The sequence below is a fragment of the Typopeltis vanoorti genome, chromosome 13 (assembly GCF_054136105.1).
Source record: "Typopeltis vanoorti isolate ZY-2024b chromosome 13, IOZ_Tvanoo_1.0, whole genome shotgun sequence".
NCBI lineage: Eukaryota > Metazoa > Arthropoda > Arachnida > Uropygi > Thelyphonidae > Typopeltis > Typopeltis vanoorti.
In genome coordinates, this window is record NC_143561.1 from 42,428,790 (window position 1) to 42,441,611 (window position 12,822).

The window sequence follows — 12,822 nt, forward strand, 5'->3', positions numbered from 1 at the left end:
CTAGGCTCTATTTTTACTTAATGTAAGTATTAAGTAAACATGGAGACCGACATAGAGACTGAGGGAGAAGAAGGTACTGGAGAAATATGTCAGGTTGGTGCAAGAGATGTACAGAAATGTGAAGACAAGAGTTCAAACCTGCATGGGAGAGACAGAAAGTTTTCAAGTGACAGTTGGCTTGCTCATCAAGGGTCAACATTAAGTCTGTTCCTGTTTAATATTGTGATAGAGGTGGTGACACACGGTGAGAGAAGACGTGCATTGGACAATGTTGTATGTGCTGTGCGCAGAATCGAGAGAAGTGGAAGCTTAACTGGAAGAGAGAGGTATGAGACTGAGCAGAAGTAAGACAGAGTATATGTGTTGCAAAGTGGATGGCAGCCAGGAGACAGATCTGGAGCTCTGGAAGGAAATGTTGTCAATTAATGCTTACTACATTAAGTAAAAATAGAGCCTGGCATACTAGAACAGGATGAGGATGGAGAGGCTGAGAAAGAAGTGGGATGCAGGATGGAATAATTGGGGAGAGATGGCTGGAGTGCTATGCAATAAGAGGGTGCTGATCAACCTAAAAGGCAAAATCTATAGGACAGTAGTGAGATCAGCTATGATGCATGTATATATATATATATATATGTATGTATGTTTTGTTTTGTTTGAAAATACTTATCGTTCGTATCGGGTTTTCACATCTGAAACCATTCTTCTATTTTTTCATATGCACTGTATTATTTTTTACACGGTTTTCATTTACACGATTTTTTCTGGAACCAATATACCATATAAATGGAGAATTGGGTGTATTTACTTTTTTCAACACTTCTATCTCCAAGTTATGGAAACTGTGGCCCTGAGGAAAAATAACATCAGCAGGATGGAGGTAGCAGAGATGAGAATGCTTTGGTGGATGTGCAGTGTGACCAGAAAGAATCGTCTGAGAAATGACTGTGTGAGGGGAACATAAAAGTTACAGACTTAGGAGCGAAGATACAGGAGGCAAAGTTGTGATGGTTTGGTCATGTGATGAGGAGGGAGGACGAATATGTGGGAAGAAAGATCATGCAGATGGATGTGCAGGGAGGAGGAAGCATGGCCGGACAAAGAAGAGATGGAGGGAGCTGGCAGAGGAGGACTTGAGGATGAAGAACTTGAATGTGGTTATAGCCCAAGACAAGAGGATGTGGAAGAGACTCACCAACAACAGCAACCCTACTTAAGTGGGATAAGCTGCAGAAGAAGAAGAGATTGACATACCCCCCCCCCCGCACCACCACCATATACACACACACACACACACACACACACACACATTGGACAACAAATAAGTAAACAATTTAAATCTTTTTCAGATGTTTGAGTTTTTACTATCTTTGTTAAATATTATTCCATTGTGCTTCAAAACATTGAGTTGTAATATTAAGTTTATCATCATCATCATCAAATCCTGCCATGTACCCTCAAGGGGTGTACAGGATATGACAGTACTACATGAAAAAATTACATCATTACTAACTTCCTATCTACAATTTTCCTCCAAATCAGTCTGTTACTTGTCAAGACTCCAACATTATCAGATCTTATATTTCTATCGTCTAAGGCACTTTGTACCGTATCAATCCACCTATATCTTGGTCTTCCTCTGGGTCGTTTTCCTGCCAACCTGGCAGAGAACACTTGTTTTGCTAATCTTTCCTCTCCCATTCTATTTAAGTGACCATACCATCTGAGATTAGCTCTGCTAACGCATTCCTGGATGCTGACAATGTCAAGTTCTTTCCTAATATCCTCATTTTTAATATGATATTGCCATTGATGCCATCTGTTCACGCCTCTAATCATTCTCAGGACTCTCATATCTGCGGTCTCTAGTCTTTGGTCAAGTGTTTTACTTCTGACCCAGCTCTCAGATCCATAAGTTAAAATTGGTTTGAACACAGTTTTGTATACAGCTAATTTAGTGTTCCGACTAATTTCTTTCTTATTCCATATGAATTTATTCAATTGACTTCCCACGATACCAGCTTTGCTGATTCTGTTGTCTATTTCTATATTTAGTTTACCATCTTCAGTAAAAATTGTGCCTAAGTAGCTAAAATGTTTTACTTGTTCCACAGGTTCTCCATTCACAACACAGTTGACATTTTCAATGATTCTGCCTATTTTCATTGTCTTTGTCTTTTTATTGCTGACCTTCATACCATATCTATTACAACAGCTATTCAATTTAGTCAGAGAATCTTGCAGACTTGTAGCGGATTTATTTAGAAGTATAACATCATCCGCATAAAGCAAAGAGCTGACATTAACATCTCCAATTTTGATATCAGGTTTAATATTAAGTTTAAGTTTTGTTAATTAACAGAAAATAGCTCTAGTTAATTATCTTGCAAAGAATCATATCACAATTTTGTTTTCATTTCATGCCATATCAGATATATTTTGCTTTCCCTGCTTAAATCTTACCTCTATTCTTTTAAGATGGTTTCAGTATTTTATTTTAGATTTTCATATCTTTGCAGCTAATTTATTATTACAATTAGAAGAAGCTTCAGAAGCTGCACTGGTATTTAGGGAGCTTTTGAATAGGAATCCAGAGAATCGTGCATATTATGAAGGACTTGAAAGTGCTCTACATCCAAGTATGTACACAATCAAATCAAGTACTTTTTTTTATTTAGTTCTACTCTTATTTTCAATGGAAAGTAATGTAAACAGAAACATAAAATTATTAAAAGAGCATTAAATGAATTTCAGTGTAGACAAATATAAACTTGCATATCAAAATACAAATAACCAGTTTTTACACCTTTCAAAAGGAAGGTAAGTTATGTTTACTGATTATTATTATTATTACGTAATAATTTTTACATCATACCATCATCATCAGTTCATTATCAATTTCCTGATATGTACGAGATTGGCCTGAAAAGTTCTCGGCCTAACAATGAAAAAACAAATTTATAATTTCAAAATTATTTTTATTTTTCAACATAATCTCTCTCTTGAGACTAATACATTTATTCCAGCGATGCTCCAGTGCCATTATCCCTTCCCTGTAGTGGTTCTCAGTAAGATCTGCAAAATACTCCTCTGTAGCTGCAATCACCTCTTGATTCGAAGAAAAACGCTGACCAGCGAGGAAGAGTTTTAGTTGTGGGAAGAGATAGAAGTCAGAGGGAGCCAAATCTGGGGAATAGGGTGGATGTTCCAAAATTCATAGTGCAGATCCCTTAATTTTCCCATTGTCAAAACCTTTGTGGGCAGGTGCATTGTCCTGATGAAAGATGATTTTTTTCTTCTGCAAACTGGGTCTTTTGTCACGAATTTTTTCGTCAAATCTGATTAAAAGATCGGAATAATATTCCCCAGTTATTGTTTTACCCTTTTCAAGATAATTAATAAACAAAATGCCTTTAGCATCCCAAAACACCAATGCCATGACCTTTCCTGCTGATGGAACAGACTTTGTCTTCTTTGGCACTGAATAACTGGCTTCTATTTGCTGTTTTGACTGCTGTTTGGATTCTGGTGTGTGTGTAATGGTGAATCAGTTTTATTCTTGTTAAAACGCTCCAAGCACTGTTCAGAGATTTTCATGCGAGTGCATTTTTGATCTGCTGTGAGCAAGGCAGGCACCTGTCTTGCACAAAGCTTTTTCATTTGCAATTCTTCATGCAAAATATATCCTACACGTCGATCCTGTTCATTATGTTGAATTTTTTCTTGACAATTATTCATAAGACTATTACACTTTTTTATAAAATCTTTATCAAGTAGCTTTATTTTTATCCTCCTACATGTTTCGCCAATCTGTTTCTATTGGCATCCTCAGGGAATACAAATCAGTAAGCACAAAATGAAGGTTACAGACTAGGTTATAACCGATGGTTCTAAATCATACAAAAATTGGTATTGTGCGTGACAATGTGCGTGTCTTGTTAACGTGATTTATTCGTGATGACTCATGACGTAATTGTTATGAAAGTTCATTTCTTTGATATTTAATGATCTGATAAAAGTTTTCCAAATTTCTGGTAAAATTAGACCTTGATTCTTGTTTAGGTTTTCAGTTTTACGGACGACTGTATCTGCTTCTTTAAAGGTTCTTGAATGGTAGTTATCTTCTATGTATGGCATAAGGCTCTTATCCCACTCAATGTGATGGTTAGTAGAGGCAAAGTGGCATGAAAGGCCTGTAATGTCTTGTCTGTTATTTCTGACATATCCTATGTGTTCTTTCTTTCTCGTTTCGAAGCTTCTAGATGTCTGACCTACGTAACTAATACCACATGAGCAAGGAATATTATATATTCCAGAGTATTTGTAGAATGGGTGAGGATCTTTCGGTGATCTTAAAAATTTCCGAATAGTATTGATTGGTTTGAATGCCACTCTGATCTTGTATGGTTTTAAAAGGTTAGCTAATTTTTTGGAAAGGTTGTTGACAAAAGGAATTGTAATTGTACTGATGTATTGGACGTCATCACGTTGTCGATGTGGTATATCAGTAAATAGAATCTTGTTATAGAGTCTTTTAGGTAACCATTTAAAGAAAGTTCTCTGGATATTGTGGTTAATTCCGTTAGTAGGTCATCCTTATCTGTCGTATACTGTATAGCTCTTTTCTTGAGACTATGGATAATGCTAAGTTTCTGAGCTATGTGATGAGCTGAGTTGAAATGGAGGTAACGTCCAGTATTTGTAGGTTTTCTGTATACAGATAGGTTGATACTATTATTGGATTGTTTCTTTATTAAAATGTCAAGGAATGGCAGTTTTTTATCTTTTTCCATTTCTAATGTGAATTTGATGGTATTGTGGAAACTATTGATTTGGTTGAGGTAATTCATTAGTTCTTCTTTTGTATGATCCCAAATGATAAAGATGTCATCTACATATCTGTACCAAATTTTCGGTTTTGGAAAGATCTGGGTTAAGATTTTTTTCTAGATCTTCCATGAATAAGTCAGCACAAGGAGGTGAGAGGGGGCTACCCATAGCTAATCCAGTGAGTTGTTTGTAGATCATTTCTTGCCAAATGAAATAGTTAGAAGTTAAACAGTGATTGAACAAAGTAGTGATGTTTCTTGGGAACAATTTGTCTAAGATGTTGATGACTTCAACCACTGGAACGTTAGTAAACTGAGATGTGATGTCCAGGCTTGCTAGTATATCCTCTTCAAAAATAGGGATGTTTTTTATTTTATCTATAAAATGTTTTGAGTTTTTAATATAAGTATCCGAGACGTGAATGTGTTGTTGTAAAATCTTCGCAAGATACTTGGATAGTTGAGTCATCACGAATAAATCACGTTAACGAGACACGCACATTGTCACGCACAATACCAATTTTTGTATGATTTAGAACCATCGGTTATAACCTAGTCTGTAACCTTCATTTTGTGCTTACTGATTTGTATTCCCTGAGGATGCCAATAGAAACAGATTGGCGAAACATGTAGGAAGATAAAAATAGAGCTACTTGATAAAGATTTTATAAAAAAGTGTAATAGTCTTATATATCCTACACGTTCTTTTGAAATGCCTATAGTCTCAGCAATTTAATGCACTTTGATTCACCGGTCATCCAATACTATATCGTGCACTTGATCAATGATTTCTGGTGTTGTTACACTTTTTGGATGTCCTTCACATGGATCATCTTCAAGGCTGGTACACCCACGTTTATACTCAGCAGCCCATTTCTTAATTGTCGAAAACAAAGGAGAAGAGTGCCCATAAACTTTTATGAACTTCAAATGAATTTCTTTTGGCGTTAAACCTTCTTTTACAAAGAATTTTATAACCACAATACTCAATTTTGTCCATTTCAAGGGACAGGTACAGATAACACTTTTGCTTCAGACAGCTGTATAAAAGAAACTACTTGATAGAATGACTTGCAATTTCACATGGATGCTTATGACAGATGTTCCAACTTAGAAAAAAAAAAATCTTGCCGATAGTGTTGCCATCTATGGTTGTCATATCTCATATTTTGGTCTTCTAGGCCTGTGCTTCCCAAACTTCTGGATGTCAGGGCCCCCTTTGCAAATATTAAAATATTTCACGGCCCCTCTCGAAAAAAAATCATAATAGAGAGATATATTATTATAATATTTATATTCAATACAAAACATACACAGCGAATATTGCAAAAATCAAATGCATATATTACATTTTTTGCCTCTTACCGTTTGATTCTGAAGACGATGTGGGCTGTTCTGGTAAAATATGAAATACTGTCCTTTTTTTGAGTGTTTCTGCTTATTTTGATTGTTCGCGGGAATTTTTTTTATTTTTTATCAGCCACTTATCCATCTCAGGGTTAAATTTTTTAACGTAGAATAGATCAAATAATATCACCACTTACCAATACTGGCACACCACAGAATAATAACATGAAATTAGTGAATATTACCTGAATATGGGAATCCCCGGACCAGGAACATTTTTCTCTTTTGTGACTTTTCTCCCTTTAAGGTAATTAAGCCTGACACGAAACAGACAGCAAAGGCAGGTTATTAAAACGTGCATATGATTGGTGCGATATTTACAAAAGATCGCGCAACCGAAAGATAAAAGCATAGCTGACAATTGAGTTGAAATGCTAACTCTCTTCAACCGAATTCCATATGTGAAACTGCCATAACATTCATTATATATATATATATATATATATATATTACTTAGTTTTAACACTTTTACAAATTTTAACACATTCGGTTGAATTTTATTGCTACCTTGGGAAATCGAACTCACACACATCTAATTAATAACAATAGTTTTTAGTTATATACTGTGTTTGTCCATGCAACATATGGTTTTGTTTCAGTCTATACAGCATAGTTTCTGTATGAGGGGACATGTGATTCATTAATTAGTGTGTTTTTACCCCAGTTGTCTCTAATTGCACTATTTGTTGAGAAATATATTACACAGACTCCTCATACCTTATTCACTGGCATAATAAAAGTACTTGTTTTTATTGCCTCTGCAGTATAGTGGCTGTTAGGGAGGGCATGTTGTTTACCACTACAAGCGAGTTACTATCTCCCCACATGAACTTGTTCAAGCTTTTTTTTTCATGTGTGAAGTATATGCGACACTTTTATTGGTAACAGAAAACTAGCTCGGATGACAGTGATAATATAAAACGAGTTTTGATATGTATATAAAGTCAATATCAACAGTCCCTGATTATGAATGCGTGATGAAAGGGACAGGAAGATTTGGAGCTTCCCTGGAGAGCATTCGAAGTAAATACAATTAACCACTGCTTTGAAATGAAACATATGAATAAGCAATATTTACTAATATTCATTAAGCGCCGAAATATGCAGGAAGCAAAGTTTGTGAACCAACACCAATGTGTGAATTTTTCCATTAAAATATAAAAAATAACAAAAAAGAAATAATAAATAATAAAAGTTAAATATGTTTCTTTTAAAATAAAAAAAAATCTACTTAATCTTAAACAAATTTAAAACATTTTAAATTTGTTTTCATTATTTCACGCCCCTCAACAAAACCTACGGCCCATAGTTTGGGAAGTGCTGTTCTAGGCCACCTCTGACTGAATCAACCCGCATAGATCTTGGTTTCCATTTGGGTTTTTTTTTCCTGCCATCTTAGCACCAAACACCTGTTATGCTAACCTTTCCTCTGCCATTCTATTTAAATGACCATACCATCTTAGTTAGATCTGTTCACACATTCTTGAATGCTAGCAATGTCATCTATTCAGTTCCCTAATTTTTCTCAGAACTGTCATGTCTGTGGTCTTTAGTCTTTGATCAAGTGTTTTATTTCTAACTCATCTCTCAGATCCATAACTTAAAACTGGTCTGAACACTGTTTTGTACACTACCAGTTTAGTATTGGGGCTAATTTCCTCTCTTATTCTATATACATTTGTTCAGGTTGCTCTCCACCATACCACTTTACTTTTCACATTTCTATTTCCATATTTAATATGCCATCTTCACTAAAAACTGTGCCTAAATAGCTGAAATATTTACTTACTTGTTTTATAGGTTCTCCATTAAGAAATTAAAGATACCAAGAAATTATATACTTGGTTTAATCCTTTATACAAGTGTAAGCAAACATAGTTTTCACCTGAAGTTTTTTCAAGACTGGGGCAACTCGTAAAGGTGGTATGACTTCATATCACTTGCTTTGTTATCCCATAATGCAAAGCACATCTCCTTGTAGACATGTATAATGCTATGCATTATGGGAAGGGTCAGGTCACTGCCCAGACCAGTTTCGACCTTTATTGAGGTCTCATCAGTGGTAGTCAGACCCAGAAGTAATGCCAAGGTTGAAGCAATGCAGAAGTCATATTTCCATATACAAGTTGCCAAAAGGTGTCACACCTTATTATTAAAAAACTCTGGATTAGAGATAGATGGTTGTTGAAAGTTTTTCCATTTGGTTATACTATAAATTAAAGATACCAAGAAATTATATACTTGGTTTAATCCTTTTTCCAAGTATAAGCAAACAAAGTTTCTGTCTGAAGTATTTTCAGAACTGGGGTAACTCGTGGTAAAGGTGGTATGACTTCACATCACTTTCAACATCTCCATTAAGAATACAGCAAAAGTTTCTTTGTTCTTGCATATTTTTTACTTTTTGTCTTTTTATTGCTAATTTCCATGCCAAATTTGTTACAGCTGTTATTCAATTTTGAGAACTTGGAGACTTGCACTGGATTTGGTTAGGAGTAAAACATCATCTGCATAAAGCAAAGAGCTAAGTTTCCTGTCTCCAATTCTGATGTCAGGTTTAATGCCACTTTCTTTCATAATGCAATCCATATAGGTGATGAATGAGAATGGCGATAATGTGAACTTTTGTCTTACACTGGAGTTTACATCAAACCATCTTCCTATATTTCCTTCATTTTTAACCATTGACTTACAGCAAATATGAAAACAAACCCCAACTCAACATCACCAGAGTTAAAGATCGGTACTGTCAACGTAAGAAGCCTGAATGGCAAAGAAATGGAGCTAGCTGAGGAATTAGATAAGTACCAGATCGACATAACAGGGGTGACTGAAACAAAAAAGACCAAAACTGGTGAGATCTTTCTGAGCAATAAATACAAAATGTTATATTCAGGCAATGACAATCAAGGAAAAGAAGGAGTAGCCATAGTATTCAACACAAAATACGAGGCTAATCTTCTTGAATGGCAGTCAGTCTCAAGTAGAGTAATGTGGGCAAATATGAGAATGGGGAACTGGACAATGAGACTTATTTGTGCCTATGGTCCCACAGAATGTTCTACTAAGGTAGAAGTAGAGGAATTTTTTGAGGCTTTAGAAAAAGCAACTGACACAATGAAAAAGGAAAAGTTGGTCCTTGTTGGGGATCTAAATAGTAGAGTAGGAAATGATTGTGCGACATACAAAAATATTTTGGGAAAATTTGGAGAAAAGAGCAAAGCTAATAATAATGGCAAATATCTGTTGGATTTCTGCTCAGGACATGGACTGGTTATTACTAACACCATGTTCCAACATAAAAATGTGCACAAATTCACATGGAGAGAAGAGGCTAGGAATAAGAAAAGTCTCATTGACTATGTTATTGTTGATAGTGATGTTTTCTCCCTGGTGCAGGACACCAGAGTGTACAGAGGATTTGAAATTGGAAGTGATCACTATTTAGTCTTGAGCAGGATAAAATTGAATTTCATATTGAAAAGAATAACATGTAAGAAAGTTTTAAAGCGAATAAAAGTTGAGCAGCTCTCAGATGTGAACTGTAGACTAAAATACAGAAATATTATTGAAAAGAAAATGAAAGAGTTTGAGAACAGGAATCAAACTTTGGAGATTCAGTGGCAAACTCTGAAGAAAACATTGATTGATTCTGCCAGAGAGGCATGTGGTGAGGTTGTCTGCAAGGATAAAAAAATCAGAACTCCCTGGTGGACACAGGAAGTTAAAGAGGCAGTGAAGGAAAAGAAGAAAGCATATCAAAAGTTCCTGGCAAATAAGTCAGCTTTTACTCTTACAGAATACAGAGACAAATGTAAGAAAGCTAAACAGTGTGTAAAACTGGCTAAACAAAAGTCATGGGAGGACTTTGGCAAGAATATAGAAAATAAATATCAAGAAGGTGGCAAAATATTCTGGAGGTTGTTGAAGAAGCTTAGGAATGGAGGAAAGTGTGCTGTAAAAGGAATTAGAGATGATAAAGGTGAAATGAAAACAGGAGAAAAAGATATCCTTGAAGTATGGAGTAATTACTTTGAAAAACTGCTAAATGAAACAAGCAGTGATGACAGCACAGTGATAAAAAACACTGACCAGGCATGCAGTCAGGAATACATATCCATACTTGAAGTAGAAAAAGCCATCAAAGGCTTGAAATGTGGAAAGGCAGCAGGAGTAGATGATATTCGACCAGAAATGCTGAAGTATGGTGGTATAAGAGTCTTACAGTGGCTGCACTGCATAGTTCAGAAAGCCTGGACAGAGGGACGAATTCCCGATGATTGGAGTAAAGCTCTCATAGTACCCATATATAAAAAGGGAAATAAGACTGAATGTGAGAATTACAGAGGTATTTCCCTACTGAGTGTTCCTGGCAAGATCTATGCAAGTATACTTGAGAAACGGTTGAGAAGAATTGTGGAAGAAAAGCTTGGTGAAGAACAAGCTGGATTCAGGCCAAATAGAGGCTGTCAGGATCAGATCTTCACTTTACGACAAATAGTCGAGAAAGCATGGGAATATAACAAAGATCTGTATTTAAGTTTTGTCGATTTGGAAAAGGCATATGACAAGGTGCCAAGAGAGAAGCTATTCAATACGCTGCAGTTATATGGTGTCAATGGGGCATTATATCAAGCAATACTTAGTCTTTATTTGAGTTGTGAGTCAGCAGTTAGAATTGAAGGAAGTTCAGGAAGATGGTTTAATGTTAAATCTGGTGTGAGACAAGGATGTACATTATCCCCTCTGTTATTCATTATCTATATGGATCACATTATGAAGGAATGTGGTATTAAACCTGATATCAAAATTGGAGATGTTAATGTCAGCTCTTTGCTTTATGCAGATGATGTTATACTTCTAAATAAATCCGCTACAAGTCTGCAAGATTCTCTGACTAAATTGAATAGCTGTTGTAATAGATATGGTATGAAAGTCAGCAATAAAAAGACAAAGACAATGAAAATAGGCAGAATCATTGAAAATGTCAACTGTGTTGTGAATGGAGAACCTGTGGAACAAGTAAAACATTTCAGCTACTTAGGCACAATTTTTACTGAAGATGGTAAACTAAATATAGAAATAGACAACAGAATCAGCAAAGCTGGTATCGTGGGAAGTCAATTGAATAAATTCATATGGAATAAGAGAAAAATTAGTCGGAACACTAAATTAGCTGTATACAAGACTGTGTTCAAACCAATTTTAACTTATGGATCTGAGAGCTGGGTCAGAAGTAAAACACTTGACCAAAGACTAGAGACCGCAGATATGAGAGTCCTGAGAAAGATTAGAGGCGTGAACAGATGGCATCAATGGCAATATCATATTAAAAATGAGGATATTAGGAAAGAACTTGACATTGTCAGCATCCAGGAATGCATTAGCAGAGCTAATCTCAGATGGTATGGTCACTTAAATAGAATGGGAGAGGAAAGATTAGCAAAACAAGTGTTCTCTGCCAGGTTGGCAGGAAAACGACCCAGAGGAAGACCAAGATATAGGTGGATTGATACGGTACAAAGTGCCTTAGATGATAGAAATATAAGATCTGATAATGTTGGAGTCTTGACAAGTAACAGACTGATTTGGAGGAAAATTGTAGATAGGAAGTTAGTAATGATGTAATTTTTTCATGTAGTACTGTCATATCCTGTACACCCCTTGAGGGTACATGGCAGGAATTTGATGATGATGATGATGATGATGACTTACAGCTTAAATATAGACTATTTATTGCTCTATAATATTCCATTTACTCCATATAATTGCAGTGTTTTGAAAAGCTTTTCTGTGGTCACTTTGTTGTATGCTTTTTCCAGGTCTACAAAACTCAAATACAGATCCTTGTTGTATTCCCATGATATCTCAACTGTTTGCCATAAAGTGAACATATGAACTTGACAACCTTATATAACTTGAACACAGCTTGTTTTTCTCAAGTATGCTTGCATAAATCTTAACCTGGAATACTTATGAGAAATTCCTCTCTAATTCTCACATTTAGCTTTATTCCCCTTTTTTATAGATGGGAACTGTGAGAGCTCTATTGCAATCATCTATAATTTGACCTTCTGATTAAGCCCTCAAAATTATGCAGGTTAAAACTTACATCTCCATATATGAGCATTTCTGGTTAAATATCTTCCAGCTGCCTTTCCACATTTAAGGCTTTTGATAACTTTTTCTACCTCAAGTAAGTACTAGCTACTTTTTGCAAGCAAACCTTCTTGAATACTTTTTATTACTGTTTTCTCACTGCTTGTTTTGTTTAACATCCTCCAAAGTAATTACTTCAGACATCTATAATATTCTTCAGGTTTCATGTCGCCTTTATTCTTTGACTCCTTTTACAGTACTCCTCCTTTTCTAAGCTTTTTCAGTAGCCTCCATAATATTTTGCATCCTTCCTGATATTTATATTTTTTACTACTGTTTTCTCACTGCTTGTTTTGTTTAACATCCTCCAAAGTAATTACTTCAGACATCTATAATATTCTTCAGGTTTAATGTCGCCTTTATTCTTTGACTCCTTTTACAGTACTCTCTCCTCCTTTTCTATGCTTTTTCAGTAGCCTCCATAATA

At 35.5% G+C, this 12,822-nt stretch overlaps 1 protein-coding gene across 1 annotated transcript in view; it reads left to right on the forward strand.

Annotated features, from left to right (window-relative positions):
- The window catches only part of Naa15-16 (N-alpha-acetyltransferase 15/16), a 396,961-nt gene that overhangs the window by 95,141 nt on the left and 288,998 nt on the right, over positions 1-12,822 (forward strand). The window contains exon 8 of the mRNA XM_090403132.1: positions 2,520-2,639. Coding sequence (XP_090259258.1) covers positions 2,520-2,639 — 120 coding nt within the window. The remainder of the gene's footprint in view (positions 1-2,519; positions 2,640-12,822) is intronic.